Genomic DNA, 18,553 nt, shown 5'->3' with positions numbered 1-18,553 from the left:
TCATTCAATCTGTACTCTGAGGAAGCAGTGGAGAAACCCAAAGACAAACTTAGAAAAGGGATTACGAGTAGAGTACCGCGAGAAAAAAATTAAAACTTTGAGATTTGACGATGACACTTCAATTCTGACAGAGATGGAAAAGGACTTGGAAGAGCAGTTGAACGGATTCTATAGTCTCTTGAAAAGACGTTGTAAGATGAATATCAACAAAAGTAAAACATCAGTAATGTATACAGCTGAATTAAATCAGGCGATTCTGAGGGAATTAAATTAGGAAATGAGACGTTAAAAGTAGCTGATTAGTTTTTTTTTTTTTTTTACTTGGACAGCAAAATAAACGACATGGCTGAAATACAGAAAATACAAAATGTAAAGTGACCAAGTGACAATGTCAAGAAAAGAATTTCTTAAAAAATTATTAACTTCATGAGTAAGTTTAACCGATAGAAAGTGTAGGTTTATATTGAAATGAAACATGGGTGGTAAACCATACTAACGTGAAGATAATAGAAGATTTTGAAATTTGGTGCTACAGAAGAATGCTACAGATTAGATGGGTAGATCGAATAACTAATAAGGATGCGAAGAATCGAACCACGGATATATCACACTACACATCAAAGTCCTGATTTTTATCAGCCAGTGCTATAAGATGCTGGGAAAACTCAAGAAAAATTCCGTAAGAGCTTCCGAACCACATGTTTCTGACAGTGACAGACTTCACATTCCCGTTGCACGTGAAGTTTCAGCTACGAACAGAAACGACTGACATACACAACTACAATGCGCTTTAAAATGGGGACACTGTAAAAACTATATTATTTTTATGGCTCAGTGTGTGACACAATGCACGAAATATTTTTCCTAATTCAAAGCTCATCCTGTATGAAAGATCACCTTTTACGGTTTGCAGAAAGATGCAGAAAGAAAGAAGGTTGTATACATGGAAGAACCCTGGAGATACTAAAAGGTATCAGATAGATTATATAATGGTAAGACAGAGATTTAGGAACCAGGTTTTAAATTGTAAGACATTTCCAGGGGCAGATGTGGACTCTGACCACAATCTATTGGTTATGACCTGTAGATTAAAACTGAAGAAACTGCAAAAAGGTGGGAATTTAAGGAGATGGGACCTGGATAAACTGAAAGAACCAGAGGTTGTACAGAGATTCAGGGAGAGCATAAGGGAGCAATTGACAGGAATGGGGGAAATAAATACAGTAGAAGAAGAATGGGTAGCTTTGAGGGATGAAGTAGTGAAGGTAGCAGAGGATCAAGTAGGTAAAAAGACGAGGGCTAGTAGAAATCCTTGGGTAACAGAAGAAATATTGAATTTAATTGATGAAAGGAGAAAATATAAAAATGCAGTAAGTGAAACAGGCAAAAAGGAATACAAACGTCTCAAAAATGAGATCGACAGGAAGTGCAAAATGGCTAAGCAGGGATGGCTAGAGGACAAATGTAAGGATGTAGAGGCCTATCTCACTAGGGGTAAGATAGATACCGCCTACAGGAAAATTAAAGAGACCTTTGGAGATCAGAGAACGACTTGTATGAATATCAAGAGCTCAGATGGAAACCCAGTTCTAAGCAAAGAAGGGAAAGCAGAAAGGTGGAAGGAGTATATAGAGGGTCTATACAAGGGCGATGTACTTGAGGACAATATTATGGAAATGGAAGAGGATGTAGATGAAGATGAAATGGGAGATACGATACTGCGTGAAGAGTTTGACAGAGCACTGAAAGACCAAAGTCGAAACAAGGCCCCCGGAGTAGACAATATTCCATTGGAACTACTGACGGCCGTGGGAGAGCCAGTCCTGACAAAACTCTACCATCTGGTGAGCAAGATGTATGAAACAGGCGAAATACCCTCAGACTTCAAGAAGAATATAATAATTCCAATCCCGAAGAAAGCAGGTGTAGACAGATGTGAAAATTACCGAACTATCAGCTTAATAAGTCACAGCTGCAAAATACTAACACGAATTCTTTACAGACGAATGGAAAAACTAGTAGAAGCCAACCTCGGGGAAGATCAGTTTGGATTCCGTAGAAACACTGGAACACGTGAGGCAATACTGACCTTACGACTTATCTTAGAAGAAAGATTAAGGAAAGGCAAACCTACGTTTCTAGCATTTGTAGACTTAGAGAAAGATTTTGACAATGTTGACTGGAATACTCTCTTTCAAATTCTAAAGGTGGCAGGGGTAAAATACAGGGAGCGAAAGGCTATTTACAACTTGTACAGAAACCAGATGGCAGTTATAAGAGTCGAGGGACATGAAAGGGAAGCAGTGGTTGGGAAGGGAGTAAGACAGGGTTGTAGCCTCTCCCCGATGTTGTTCAATCTGTATATTGAGCAAGCAGTAAAGGAAACAAAAGAAAAATTCGGGGTAGGTATTAAAATTCATGGAGAAGAAATAAAAACTTTGAGGTTCGCCGATGACATTGTAATTCTGTCAGAGACAGCAAAGGACTTGGAAGAGCAGTTGAATGGAATGGACAGTGTCTTGAAAGGAGGATATAAGATGAACATCAACAAAAGCAAAACAAGGATAATGGAATGTAGGCTAATTAAGTCGGGTGATGCTGAGGGAATTAGATTAGGAAATGAGGCACTTAAAGTAGTAAAGGAGTTTTGCTATTTGGGGAGCAAAATAACTGATGATGGTCGAAGTAGAGAGGATATAAAATGTAGGCTGGCAATGGCAAGGAAAGCGTTTCTGAAGAAGAGAAATTTGTTAACATCCAGTATTGATTTAGGTGTCAGGAAGTCATTTCTGAAAGTATTCGTATGGAGTGTAGCCATGTATGGAAGTGAAACATGGACGATAAATAGTTTGGACAAGAAGAGAATAGAAGCTTTCGAAATGTGGTGCTACAGAAGAATGCTGAAGATTAGATGGGTAGATCACATAACTAATGAGGAAGTATTGAATAGGATTGGGGAGAAGAGAAGTTTGTGGTGCAACTTGACCAGAAGAAGGGATCGGTTGGTAGGACATGTTCTGAGGCATCAAGGGATGACCAATTTAGTATTGGAGGGCAGCGTGGAGGGTAAAAATCGTAGAGGGAGACCAAGAGATGAATACACTAAGCAGATTCAGAAGGATGTAGGTTGCAGTAGGTACTGGGAGATGAAAAAGCTTGCACAGGATAGAGTAGCATGGAGAGCTGCATCAAACCAGTCTCAGGACTGAAGACCACAACAACAACAACATACCCGATGAATAATTTCGTTGCTAAACTCAGCACGTAAATAAAGATAGCTGGTGTGATACCTAATGAGAAGGTAACTTTTGTCTTGAAACAATACAGCTGTAAAAGACGTGTGACTCATAACACTGTGCCCTTGTGAATTAGTCGTTAAGAGTTTTATCAGAATGAGGAAACTGTAGCTTTTAGTAAAATAATTAGACTCTTCCAAAAGATCTGTTGCTTTTATGGAGCTTTTAAATTTTGGGACATTTACGTACTACGATGAAACCTAAGATAGGAGACTGCTCATGGAACTATTTATCGTGACGTACTTGTATTTATATGGATGTTTTCCCACCCTGAACTGTGTCCTTTCGTTGCTATCAGTTTCATCAAAAGCGATCAGCTCAGTGCAGTGGACCAGCAGTTTACTAAAAACATTTTCATGCGGTCCACCAAAAAACATCGTAAGTAAGGACTGACACAAAATGAAAGAGACTGATGCTGTAAATTTGGGCACTCAATAAATATGGCCAACTACAGGAGATCACATTCAAAGTAAGACATATTTGAATCCAGACACATCTCGGACAGAAAGAAAAATCGGATCCCGCTGAACACAGCTGGGAAGCAAGTCATATATTAGTATTGGAACTGACAAGAGTGTTGTGCAGGTCCAAAGGATTTCGGGACAGCATAATAAAGGAAGCCATCTAAATCAGGACAAACGATGCCCTTGCAAACAGAAGCGTTAGATACCAACTGACAGTCGTTTGAAGCATCAACATTTACTACACAGCCATTGGTCATTAAAACTGCAACACCATGAAGGCAGTATGCAACAAACATCAAACGGTCATAAAGTGTACTGCATATTTGGATTAGAGCCCTGCACACGGATGGCCAATCCGCGTTGCCCGCACGCGTCTGCATTGTGCAAGTGAGAGCGCGAATACGCTTCTCGAACGATACGGAAAATTGCCAAAGATTACAGATGCTAATTTTACCCTCCTGAACGGATGTACACGCAGCCATCCACGCGGCTATCACAGCTGGTTGAGGCTTGTTCGCAGACACGTGGATTTCACGCGCCTGCGCTAAGTTCCACATGGGCTGCGAATTTGCAGTGTGCCCATGTGCGATGCCCTTCTTTTACTACTAGACTTGCGTGAAATTTATGTGAATAACGAATAACGCATACAAATAAATTATTATTTATTATTCGCTAATAACAAATATTATTCGAAACATTATTAACTTACACGAATGAAAACACTTATTCGTCATCTGTGACTAATGAGTGTCAAGAATAATACATAAATATGAAATCCAATGCCATTTATTGCTCCAATTTTTTGTCATTTACTAACGGAATGTAGTTTTTGTTTCTTTTAAATTAATTTTTATAGCATCTATTTTTATCAAACATCTCATCAGAAACTTTATTTGATTTTCAGAGATTTCCCGTTGGGACACTGAAGGAAATACGTTCTGTACATGTAATACACTCCTGTATTCGTCTGTAATTATGATAACGATATATATAACTTTGAACATAGCTACTAAGGTTCAGTGACCGTGTCAGACTTACATTAGAACAAATAAGCCCTCGATCACAAATATTAAGTCAAAATTGACCAGGTTTCGACGCTACTATGAGCGTCGTCTTCAGAATTAGACTAACTGTTCTAAAACATATTAAGTATATAATGCATTAATAAAATTAAAGTTTGTACTGACTGGAAAAAGATGCAGTACTTGCAAGTCACATACTAAAAAAACCATAGCAGTCAATAATGAATATACGCCTAACATAGTGGACGATATCCTAAAAAAGAAAACTGCAAGAACTACCACGATCAACACCTCATGCACTGAAATTAACCCAAAAAAACGTTTTTCTATTCCTTTCATAGGACCCATTTCCTATCAGATTCAGCGCATGCTTCGCAACAAATACAACTGCAATGTTGCCTTCTCTACTAATAATAATCTAAAGAGAAACTTCATTCATTATTTGAAATCCATTCGCTCCCCTACAGAAAGTTCTGGCGTTTATAAGATCATCTGCGATACCTTCTCCTCCTATTATATAGGGCAAGCTGGACGTGCTTTCACCATCAGATATAAAGAACATCTTTTGAGAAAGAACGGCACCAGTCCCCTAAATTCATGCTTTGCCGATCATCTCTTAATTACTGGACACGTGCCTAAAGCCATAGGCGATAACAATATTCTGCATACCGAAAAGAAGGGGGTAGGTTAGATGTTTTAGAGGAATTGGAGATTTTCAAACATATCTCTCGTCATGATGGCCTAATTCTCAACGAACAGCTGCAGCTGCGAAATAAAAACTTTTTCGACAGTATAAAGCCATTGCTTGATCTTTGATTCAGATTTCCTCGTGCAATTTACCGAAATGTTGAAACTTCCTGGCAGATTAAAACTGTGTGCTCGACCGAGACTCGAACTCGGGACCTTTGCCTTTCGCGGGCAAGTGCTCTACCAGCTGAGCTACCGAAGCACGACTCACGCCCGGTCCTCACAGCTTTACTTCTGCCAGTATCTCATCTCCTATCTTCCAAACTTTACAGAAGCTCTCCTGCGAACCTGCAGGAATTAAATTATTCCATATAATGGCAAGCTTACACAGAGTTAAGTAGCTGAGGAAATAATAGGATCAACCAGGATCGAATCCTAAAGTTGTGGGTTAGTAGTCTGGAATTTAAGCCACTGAGCCACAAAGGCACATTTCTAGACAAACCATTAATAAGTTACTTATCAGGCAGAAACTGCACGGAGCCAGCGGAACAAATACTGATTCTGCACAAGAAGTAAACAGAAAAAAATAGGTGGAAATGTATGTTATTCACTTGTTAATCAGGTGGCATCCAGGAAGTAGTTCGCGTTCGGAGTCACTGAGATGTCGCGTCCGATTCATTCTGTTGTTACTACTCTACTAACAACAAAACACTCACCACCTTTTTATATACTGGCGGGTCCGCCTCTCGTGACCTGTAGTGGTTAATTCCGCATTTCATGAGGTTGTTCGGATAATTTTGATCAGATAGTACATATTGTTTATTGAGCAGTGCAGGAACGTACAGCCACGTCACGTACACTGAGTCATGAAATGGAGTTGTTTGTAGCATGGCAAGGGGATCTGCAGTCACTTCTCTTGAAGAAAAGAGTAAGGCATTGCAGATGGAGCACTGTTTCTGAGTATACACAGAAGGGAGAGGAATCGGCAGCCCCTTTGGAAAAAAAAGTCATTTCATTTGAATTAAGCGATTTAGGGGGTCAGAAAAGTCTACATCTGGTTGGCCAGGACGAGGAAGTGAATCCCAGGCCTCTCAAATGCGGAAAGAATACCTTAGCTACTTCAGTGCTTCACTCGCTACATGTTTCGAAAATTCTGATTCTTAATCAGACATGGCATTGAAACTATTAGAGTATCGCAGTTTGACAGCAGGAGAACAGCTGAACGTAAGAAGTTGCTTCTTTTAGTGAGAATTGTGCCTTGAACATGCCGATTAAGGAAGAGACTTTCACATACGTAGAGTGTAGAATTCTCTAAAAAAGGATGAAATTTCAACAGAGGAGACGGCTAAAAGCTTCTGACTTTCTGGCTTTCAGCCACCAGCGAAGTACCAGCTATCTGCGACACGCTAGAATGATGAATTATTCCCGGGAAGATATTCCATTAGCACAATAAATCCTAATACATTTGTTAAAGTTTCAAACCCTGATTCCAAGGCAATTTCAAATTATACCTAAACACATGAGAAATATGCCTCGAGTGTATACAGGAGTAGACCAAAATGTAAGCTGTAACATGAATAATACAGTATGTTATAATACATGGCGAAATTTTTGTCGTATATAGGGTGTTTATTTTAACTTGAGATGACTAAATATCTCGAAAAAACGCATAGTACGAAAAAAAATGTTCGAGGTGGAAATTTAATATTAGTAAAGGGGACATCCGTCTGCGCTAACCACCTCTCCTGCGTAGTCGGAGTCAACTTTGTATTTCAAACAGGAACCGCCCATTCTATTGCATATTCGGATTCTACCAGATGTATACGTACGGTTTACTCAAACCGTTGTTCCCCATTTGTGATAGCTGGCGCTATTATCGACAAATATCAAGTGTGCCTGTTTTAAAACTTAAGAATCGACGCATTTAATTCTCCATTTCAGTTTACAATGTGATTGTACATTACAAATAATAAGGCTACACACAGACATTTCTGACAAATGTGCTACCTATATGGCAACGTTGTTTTCTCTTCCCTATGGGGTTGGTTGTGGTGAGTCTCCAGACCATCGGACCGCTTGATTTCGGTGATCGCCCTCGAACCCCCTCATGAGGGTGACTGATTTCGGTGTGTTTCCATCCAACCGCCGTAACTCGCGCGCTGGCCGCTACCGGCGGAATACAAGCCACAACTATTGTAGTAACGTAAAACGTCCCTGAAGTGACAGTATTTTTTGGCGTAGAATACAATAAAAATGGGGTTTTCACATTGAAAATGCGAAGTTGTCCCCGCCCACGCAGAAGGAATTGTTAAGTGGTGGCCAGTTGTAGCACAGACAGATTTCCTCTTTACTGTTATTAACTTTTTTGGCACGATGCGTTGTTTTCGAGATATTTGGTTGTCTCAAGTTAAAACACCCTGTATATATAAAGAGTGAAGAAAAAGTGCCGCACTCGGCGGTCGGTTTGCGATTCCTCATCCCGTCTAACGCACGGCTTTCCGGGCGGGAAGGAGCGCCTGGTCCCCGGCACGAATCCGCCGGCGGATTTGTGTCGAGGTCCGGTGAACCGGCCAGTCTGTGGATGGTTTTTAGGTGGTTTTCCATCTGCCTCGGCGAATGCGGGCTGGTTCCCCTTATTCAGCCTCAGTTACACTATGTCGGCGATTGCTGCGCAGACAAATTCTCCACGTACGCGTACACCACCATTACTCTACCACGCAAACATAGGGGTTACACTCGTCTGGTGTGAGACGTTCCCCGGTGGGTCCACCGGGGGCCGAACCGCACAATAACCCTGGGTTCGGTGTGGGGCGGCTGAGGGGTGAAGTGGACTGAGGTAGTCGTCTTGGGGTTGTGGACCACTGCGGCTGCGGCGGGGACGGAGCCTTTCCGTCGTTTCTAGGTCCCCAGTTAACATACAATACAATACAATAGTCTCGTTCGCAGCAAACTTTTTTTTTTCAGTTAAAGCATCAAACTGTATCCAGTTTACACATCCACAGTGTGGTATCCTGTGTATTTCTTTCGGTTACTATTAACTTTATTTAAATATTAATACATAGCATGAACTTCTTACAAACCACTTTGTTTCGTTCATGACACAAATAAAGCCAATAGAAAATAACAGTGGATACAGTAGCATCGTCTGTGACAATGAGGTACAAGAAATGCAATAGATAGGTTACACTTGATTTCGCATTATGTTACGCACAATAATTTCATTCTGTGCGTTTTAACGTCCAGGCTTATCTTCGCAGAGCAGAATGTACACGCACGAGCAACGTTCACTTCAGAGAAGATGTTCAAGCGACGACCTTGCATTTCTCATACTTCGCCACTCACTGTATCACGCTTGGCTGGATCCTACGCAACACACCTGCACCGACCATTATCGAAGCGGCATGCACACGAACTAGTAGGTCGTGCACATCCATTGGTGGAGTACTATAAACTTATTCCTTTAAATGTCCCCACAAATAAAAATCTAATCGATTTAAGTTCGGAGACTAATCCATTTCCCTCGAGACGGTTCATTTAAATAGTTACCCAAATTCATTTCAAAGTGTGGCGGTGAACGATCATGGTGAAACCATAGCTGCTGCCGAACACCAAGTGTAACGTTTTCTAATACTTCAGACAAAGCATTGCGAAGAAACGTACGATACAGGGGCGCGTTCAACTTGTCCGTCTGTAGGTAAGGGCCCAAATTCACTCCTATCACGATTCCAGCCCAAAGATTTATGCCAAATCCTGCCTGAAAGCCTCGTTCACGGGTGACATGTGGGTCGTGTTCCGACCAACAATGGCTGTTGTAGAGGTTGAAAAATGTCATGTGACGATATGATGTCCCTCTTATAAACGACGAGAACTAGGGAACGGAGGTCTAGAAATAAAAAAAAGAACCTGAGAGGATTCGGACAATAGTTCTATGGTGGATGCGGATTTGAGGTCCTAGGAGTTTCCGCAGTGAGCTACAACTGCTAATTCGGCTGTGCAGAGTATTAAGCGTTCCTCTGTACATTCCAATGCGCTCCATGATGTGGCAGTGTTGCCAAAAATGGTTCGGAGCACTATGGGACTTAACAGCTATGGTCATCAGTCCCCTAAAACTTAGAACTACTTAAACCTAACTAACCTAGGGACATCACACAACACCCAGTCATCACGAGGCAGAGAAAATACCTGACCCCGCCGGGAATCGAACCCGGGAACCCGGGCGTGGGAAGCGAGAACGCTACCGCGCAGTTTTGCCAGCTACTCGTTTTATACATGTGTTTTCAAAATTCTCCCAATCTAATTTTGCTAGATAAACTTTTGTCTTAAATCTGGGGATGAATCACCAGAGTACAGCATGGTCGCATGAAGTGAAAACGGCGACTCCACAGCAGCGCGCACAAGCAGTAGTGTGATTCTCAGAAACAAAATCGCCGATTACTGTCAAGTCTATCTGGACATGTTGGAGCAGTTTGTGTACCCTCAGATACAAGACTTGCAACCCAACATCGTTTTTCAACAAGATGGAGTTCCGCTGCAAGGTCAATGGCTGTTCGCAAGTTCCTGGATAGGAAATTTCCGAGTCGTTGAATCGGATGCGGAGGACCCATTGTCTGGCCACCACATTCACCCGACATTACGGCGCTTGATTTCTTCATGTAGGAATTCGTGAAGGACCGTGTGTATGCGACCAAAGTGGACGATATTCGTACGTTGCGACATCGTATCACTAATGCAATTGCAACAATAACACAGGAAATGTTACAAAGAACTTGGCAAGAAATTGAATATAGACTCGATATTCTTCATGTTACAAATGGTTCACATGTAGAGGTATATTGATGATAAATGAATAAATTCTTTGAGATGCTCCACAATGTGGTGCAATTTTCATTGTCGGATCTACTGTGATTTTTTTTTCCTGGGTCTTTGAAATCAGTGAGGTTTGAGTGGGACACCCTATATATATATATATATATATATATATATATATATATATATATATATATATATATATATATATATCCTGTCTGACAAAAATTTAAGCACCCTGGAAACATGGGTGCACATCATTGATGGATAAAGGATTAGAGTTGCAATTCTATGTTACATGTAGAACAGCCACCAGAGTACATTAGAGTTGCACGTGTTTAGTGTTGTTACCAGGCCTGGTAGGGTATTTAAGAGGTCTGAACAGCGTCAGATGGCGAATGACCACGGTGAAGGACACAGAGATGCTGCATACTAGTGTGAGACAGCTTTGTCAGCACCTGACAGAGTTTGATAGTGGCCTCTTTGTAAGTCTCCATTTGGCTAACAGATCGAATCGTACAATATCTAGATTTGTAGGGCATTCGAATGTGACAGTGGCCAGATGTTAGACTGCGTGGGAACATGAGGACAGGCGTAGATGTCCTCAGGCCTCCGGTCGACCATGTCTGACCAAAACAGAGGAGGATCGTTATACTCTGTACCAAGCACATCGTAACCCCTTCACATCTGCGCCCGCCATCCGAGAACAAGTAATGGTCCCCCTGCTCATTCTGTTACATCCCGCACCATTGGTCGGAGACTATCAGCAGCCGGACTTCGGAATTTAGACAGCTTTGGAATGGATGAAATGCCCGTGATGGATTTGTTACTCAGATGGCATCCAATGACCAAGCCACGTTCGAAATCACTGAGCTCTCCTAACTGACCCTTTCTGCGGTTACTGCTTCTCTACTGACAACACGATATTCTCCGCCTCCTTTTATACTAGCGGATCCGCCTCTCGTCACCTGCAGTCGTCAGTTCCACATTGCATAGGGTTGTCCGGATATTTTTGATCAGATGTTCTATAAAGGAAAACAGCAGTATTCTGCACGAATTTGTTTAGCCGGTGGGAATGTGTCACTAAACTAATAAACTTCACTGGGAGAGATACATGAGTTAGTGTATTGCAGAGAGCTTTATTTATAAAATTCCGAGAACCTAAGGTCCAAAATGACTTAAGAAACATACTCGTGCGATGACCACAACGTTAGAATTAGAGAAATCCAGCCTCATACAGAGAGCTTCCTACGTACCATCCACGAATGAAATACAAAGGCGAGATAATTATGCTTGGTGTGCTATGTGGCCTCTGGTGTCTTATGTAATACATGTATATAAGTACGTTTGTAACCTAAAGTAAATAAGATAGTTAATTAATATCAGCTCCTCACTCGTTCTCAGTTTTTCGCCGCCTGTTATGTGACACACAGGTGAAAGTAACCACGACCAGCAAATGCGCGAATATATGCTCACAAGTAGCATGAAAACACCGTGTTATTAATGACGTGTAGCGGTTCTTTTATAGTAGAATATGTAATATCGTAATTTAGTTTTATATAAATATGTTAGTAACCAGTAATAGTAACGTATGTTGTTGTTGTGACGGTTCGATGTTTTGCCGAGGCTTCCAATAATTGAACGGTTATTTATAATTACAGTATTAAAGGTTTAATGATGAATCAAATATATTTATGTATGAAACTCATATGGAATGCTCGAGAATTACCGACCCATACGCTATCTTTAGGACTACAGAATACAAATAATCTATATAGGAATAAAATTTACATAACGTCAACTGGTGTCTGTAAGCGTAGGTTATTGTCCCACTCTGAGCAGGCAAAACTCGAAGAGATACTGACGTTGCCGTAAACCGAAGAGCAGCAAAGTAGTCCACACTAGAAGCAATCTAATACATTCATTTTTGTTTTCTGTTTCATCACTTATTTTCAGTTCATATTCTTTCTAGCTAATTACGATTTTTGATATATGTTTATTATAATGCTTTATTGTATATATTAATGTGTTTTTTAGTGCGTGACTAGAATTTTGAATTTTTGAAAAGTATTAGTTGGTAGAGAATTTTCATTTTTCTGAATGCATTATACCGCCTGCTTTAGACACACAGCAGGGCAAGTTTTTCAGACTGCAATATCTAAATAATTGAAATTTTTTGCGGTCCGGGGTGGCCGAGCGGTTCTAGGCGCTCCAGTTTGGAGTGCGCGACCGCTACTATCGCAGGTTCGAATCCTGTCTCGGGCATGGGTGTGTGTGATGTCCTTAGGTTAGTTAGGTTTAAGTAGTTCTAAGTTCTAGGGGACTGATGACCACAGAAGTTAAGTCCCATAGTGCTCAGAGCCATTTTTTTGAAATTTTTCCTTCCGCGCTCCACAGGATGCCAGAACTTAATTAAAAGCGGGTGAATAACGATAACCTGCCAGTGAGAGCCTGACAACTGTCTCACGCTAATTCATTTTTCAGAAAAGCACAGGACGCTGTCGTGGCGTGACAACAGGAAACTGTTTTCCGGCAATATTCAACCTTTTGAATTTCCCAATAAGATTCCAGCAGTAGGATCGAAATGTTGAGGAGTATAAAAGGAAAAGTACGTGCCTATACGTGAAAGACACCTGAAGACATTGGAAGAATTGAAACTGATAATGTAATAGTAAGACAGAGGCTTCGAGATCACATTTCAAGCTGTAAGACATTTCCAGGGGCAGATGTAAACCCTTACAATATAATTTATTGTTTATGAACTGCGGAGTGAAACTGGTAACCTGTGTAAAGGTACGAAATTAAGAAGATGTGTGTGGTGTCACCGCCAGACACCACACTTGCTAGGTGGTAGCTTTAAATCGGCCGCGGTCCATTAGTACATGTCGGACCCGCGTGTCGCCACTGTGTGATCGCAGACCGAGCGCCACCACAAGGCAGGTATCGAGATACGGACTAGCACTCGCCCCAGTTGTACGGACGACTTTGCTAGCGACTACACGGACGAAGCATCGCTCATTAGCCGAGCAGATAGTTAGAATAGCCTTCAGCTAAGTCAATGGCTACAACCTAGCAAGGCGCCATTAGTAACATTGCATGTATCTAAAGAGTCTCACTTGTATCGCCACAATCTCCAGATGTACCACGAGGATGGATTAAAGTTAAGTATTCCAGCAGCTACGTACTTTTCTTTATAGCATTCATTACGTATCCTGTTTCAGACCTCACGCCATCCAGCTTTAGCTTAGCGCGTGCCTTTCGGCTTCCTCTCATTGTGTCTAAGCTGTCTTGTCTAGACACATCAATGTGAATCGATGAACTGAAGGAACAAGAGGTTGTTGAGTGTTTCAGAAGGAGAATTACGCGATGGTTGACTGAAATAGAGGAAAGGAAGGCAATAGAAGACAAAACTCAAACTTCGGAAAATCAAATGGTGGAGGTAGCAGAGAATAAAATAGGTAAAAAACACAAGGTCTAGTAGAAATCCTTGTTTAACACACGGGATATTGCATTTAATAGATGAAAGAACGAAACTTAAAAATATAGCAAATGAAGCAGGCGGAAGGGAGCAGAGACGTCTAAAAAACGAGATTGCCAGAAACTGAGGAATGGCTAAGCTGGATTGGCTAGAGTACAAATGCAAAGCTGTAGAAGTATGCGTGACTAGGTGAAAAATAAATGCCGCCAATATCAAAACTAAAGAAATCTTGGGAGAAAAGAGATTCAGCTATATGCTTATCAAAAATGGTTCAAATGGCTCTGAGCACTATGGGACTTAACATCTGAGGTCATCAGTCCCCTAGAACTTAGAACTACTTAAACCTAACTAACCTAAGGACATCACACACACCCATGCCCGAGGGACGATTCGAACCTGCGGCCGTAGCGGTCGCGCGATTCCAGACTGAAGCGCCTAGAACCGCTCGGCCACTCCATCCGGTCTATATGCATATCAAGAGCTCAAGCTGGCATATCAGTACCATGCACTGAAGGGAAAGCTGAAAAGCGGAAAGAACATATAGATGGGCTATACAAGATAAATGAACTTAGAGGCAGTATTATAAAAAGGGAAGAGGAAGTAAATGCATATTGTAATGGAGATACGATACTTTGAGTCCTGGATAGCTGCGGGGCTAGCACTCCGCTTTCGGGATTTGGGGAGACGTGCCATCGCTGGAACAACGCCCGGCAAATTAACGACGAGTGCTCTTGTGCCGGCCAGCCTGAACGTGGTGTTTAGGCGGTTTTCCACATCTGATTAGGTGAGTACTGGACTTCTACTCACGTTTCACCTCAGTTACAAGATTCGCAAACATTTCGAAAACGGTCTAGCTCTTTCACATGGGACAACACTAGACGCACACAGATGGAATACACAAATTCCGTTCTGGGTTGGAAGGAAGGAAGGAAGGTGTGGTGACAGGAAGAGCGTCCAGCCACCCTCTACCACTAACATATTAACATGCCGATACCGAGAAGACACGGGCAATGCCACTACTTCTAGAACAATTTGACATAACACTGAAAGACTTAAGTCAAAAGAGGCCCATAGCACAGACAAAATTCCTTCAGAATTCTTGAAATTCTTGGGAGAGTCAGCCATGACAAAACTTTTCCATCTGGTATACAAGATATATTAGACATTTGTAATTCCCCCAGGCTGCAAGAAGATTGCAATAATTACAATACCAAAGTAGTCAGGTGCAGACATGTGTGAATATTACTGAGCCGTCAGTTTAATAATTTATGGTTTGCAGAATACTGACACGACTTACTTCCAGAAGAAAAGAATGGTTGGTAGAAGCTGACCTCTGGGAAAATCACTTAGGGTTCCAGACAACTGCAAGAACATGAGAGGCGACGCTGACCCTATGACCTATCTTAGAAGATAGTGTGGTGAAAGGCAAACCAGTGTTTACAGCACTTGTATATTTAAAGACATCTATTGACTGCAATACACTCTTTTAAATTCTGGAGCTGGTTGTGCTAAAAATACACAGAACGGAAAGCTATCCACAACTTTTACTGAAACCAGAATGCAGTCGTAAGAGTTGAAGGTCGTGGAAGGGCAGTCGTAGGTAGGGACCCAGGGTTGTAGCTTACCACAATGTTAACCAGTCTGTACACTGACTAACGTAAAAAGTTACAATGGAGAAATTTGGGAGGGATGTTAAAGTTCAGGGAGAAGAAATAAAAACTTCGAGGTTTGCCGATGAGGTCGCAATTCTGTCACAGAAACAAAAGAACTTCGAAGATCAGTTGAACAGAATGGATAGTGTCTTGAAAATATGTTATTAAATGACCATCAACGAAAGTAAATGGAGGGTAATGGAGTGTAGTCAAATTGAATTTGGCGATGCTGAAGGAATTAGACTAGGAAATGAGACACTAAAAGTTGTAGACGAGATTTACTGTTTGAGCAGTAAAATATCTAATGATAGCCGAAGTGGAGAGGGTATGAAATTCAGATTGACAAAGAAGCATTTTAGAAAAAGATGAATTTGTTAACCCATAACATAAATTTAAGTATTAGAAAAACTTTTCTAAAGGTATCTGTGTAGAGCGTAGTCTTTTGCGGAAGTGAATCGTGGGTGATAAGTAGTTCAGACGAGGAAAGACCAGAGGTTTTTGAAAGGTGGTATGTTGAAGATTAGCTGTGTTGATCGAATAACTAATGAAGAGGTACCGAATCGAATTCGGGAAAAAAGAAATTTATGGCACAGCTTGACTAAAAGGAGGGATCAGTTGATAGGACACATCCTGAGGCATCAAAGATTAACGAATTTGGTAATAGATGGCAGTGTTGAGTGCAAAAGTTGTAGAAGGAGACCTAGGCATGTATACAGTAAGCAGGCCAAATGGATGTATGTTGCAGTAGTTATTCAGAGATGAAGAGACTTACACAATACAGGCTGGGGAGTAGATATAATTTTTATTGACAAGGATCACGAAAGCTTGCCGATGTATGCAAAGCACTCACCTTCTCGTTAATCAGGGACGACGCTGGGTAAACGAATGGTATGTAGACCAGCATGAAGAGGACAGACGTCCAATCTACGGCATAGCTGCTGACGTCGTAGTACTTGCGCACCAAGTTTCCGACTATTGCGTACTGTATCCACTGCCAGAGGTTTGACGTCGAAAAGAGCATGTAGATGGCCAGGATGAGCCAGCGCTGCGGGTAGACGCGGACCCGCAGCGGCAGCGGCGACTGCGCGGGGTCCTGCAGCGCCACCGCCGCGTAATCAGCCCTGATGGACATCTTCCGCGCGCTCATCGCTGCCATCCACTGCCACCCGCCACCGGCTCCCAGCCATATAAGTTTGTTTGCAGCACCGGCCTCCGCACCTAATCTCGGCGTTGCTGTTACTCAACGCCTGAGGCCCTGCCTCGATACTAATCTCAGATAATTCTCCAGAAAACAGACGTCTTTGGCACAATCCTTATGCATATGTCGGTTGTGCCCCCACGTCATGTACAGTTTAGAGCTACATGCGCGTGACAAGTGAGCTATCGCCATTACGCAATTATTGTGTGGCACGCCTAGAGGGAAGAACAGGTCAGGGTTTTGTACCAAAATGCAGTAAATATTAGTCTGAGAGCTTCGAGAATATTACTCAATAATGTAATTTATACTGGGATGACAAGTCATGGGATAGCAATATGCACGTAAACAGATAGCGGTAGAATCTCGTAAAAACAAAAATAAAAGGGCATCTCATTGGCGGAGCTGCCATTTGTACTCAGGTGATTCTTGTGAAATGGTGTCCCAGGTGATTATAGCTCCCTGATGGAAATTGACAGACCTTCAACGTGGAATGGTGGTTGGAGCTAGACACATGGGACATTATAGTTTGTAAATCGTTAGGGAATTCAGTATCCTGAGAGTCACAGTGTCAAGAGTGCATCTAGCATAGCAAATTTCAGGCATTACATCTCACCACACACAATGCAGTGGCCGACGCCCTCCACTTCACAACCGAGGGCAGCGGCGTTTGCGTTGAGTTGTCGGTGTTAACAGACAAGCACCGATGCCTGAAATAATCACAGAAATCAATGTGAGACGTACGACGAACGTATCCGTTAGAACAGTGCGGTGAAATCTGGCGTTAATAATATATGGCAGCAGACGACCAAAGCGAGTGTCTTTGATAAGAGCACGACATCGCCTGCAGAGCCCCTCCTGGGCTCGTGTGACCATATTGATCGGACCTTAGACGACTGGAAAACCGTGGCCTGTTCAGAGAATTCCAGATTTCAGTTGGTAACAGCTGACGATAGGGTTCGAGTGTGGCGCAGACCCCACGAAGCCATGGACTCAAGTTGGTGGTGGCATCATAATGGTGTAGGCTATGTTTACATGGATAGACTGGGTCCTCTGGTCCAACTGAACCGATCACTGACTGGAAATGGTTGTGTTCGGTTACTTGAAGACCATTTGCAGCCATTCATGACCATGTTTCCAAACAAATGGTTCAAATGGCTCTGAGCACTATGGGACTTAACTTCTGAGGTCATCAGTCCTCTAGAACTTAGAACTACTTAAACCTAACTTACCTAAGGACATCACACACATCCATGCCCGAGGCAGGATTCGAAACTGCGGCCGTAGCGGTCGCGCGGCTCCAGACTGTAGCGCCTAGAACCGCTCGGCCACTCCGTTTCCAAACAACGATGGAGTTTTTACAGATGACAATGCACCATGTCACAGGACCACAATCGTTCGAGACTGCTTTGAAGAACGTTCTGCACAATTTGACCGCACGATTTGGCCACCCAGATCGCCCGGCATGAATCTCATCGAACATTTATGAGACGTAATGGAGAGGTCAGTTCGTGCACAAAATCCTGCACCGGCAACACTTTCGCAATTATGGACGGCTATAGAGACAGCATGGCTCAATACTTCTGTGGGGGACTTCCAACGACTTGTTGAATCGATGTCACGTCGAGCTGCTGCACTACGCCGGGTAAAAGGAGATCCGACACGGTATTAAGAGGCATCCGATGGCTTTTGTCGCGTCAGTGTAAAAGAGCTGTATTGTCATGGGAAACTGAATAAAGGCAGTACACACAATGTTTCAAAACGGCGTGCTGTGGATAGAGTAGTGACCACGTAATGAGCATGCGCCAATGGACATTGTATTTGAATTATTGAGAGACCGGTCTGTTCTTTCGAGCACTATAGACATGCCAGGCTTTCGTCACCTGGCGCAAGTAACAGAGCATCAGGGCTGTCGTATTGCAGAATTGCGGGAGAGAAGATGGTCGTTCAAAA

The 18,553-nt window shown here is 42.3% G+C and overlaps 1 protein-coding gene across 3 annotated transcripts in view; it reads right to left on the bottom strand.

The window, feature by feature from the left end:
* LOC126469533 (uncharacterized MFS-type transporter C09D4.1-like) overlaps positions 1-16,551 on the bottom strand; it is a 185,211-nt gene extending 168,660 nt beyond the window's left edge. For all 3 annotated transcript variants that reach the window (XM_050096651.1, XM_050096653.1, XM_050096652.1), the window contains exon 1: positions 16,256-16,551. In XM_050096651.1, the coding sequence (XP_049952608.1) occupies positions 16,256-16,537 (282 nt within the window). In that variant the 5' untranslated portion in view covers positions 16,538-16,551. The remainder of the gene's footprint in view (positions 1-16,255) is intronic.
* Between the last annotated feature and the right edge of the window lie 2,002 nt (positions 16,552-18,553).

Source organism: Schistocerca serialis, chromosome 3, assembly GCF_023864345.2.
Source record: "Schistocerca serialis cubense isolate TAMUIC-IGC-003099 chromosome 3, iqSchSeri2.2, whole genome shotgun sequence".
Taxonomy (NCBI): domain Eukaryota; kingdom Metazoa; phylum Arthropoda; class Insecta; order Orthoptera; family Acrididae; genus Schistocerca; species Schistocerca serialis.
The sequence above is the reverse complement of the archived record's forward strand: the minus strand, read 5'-3'. Positions and strand labels throughout refer to the sequence as shown.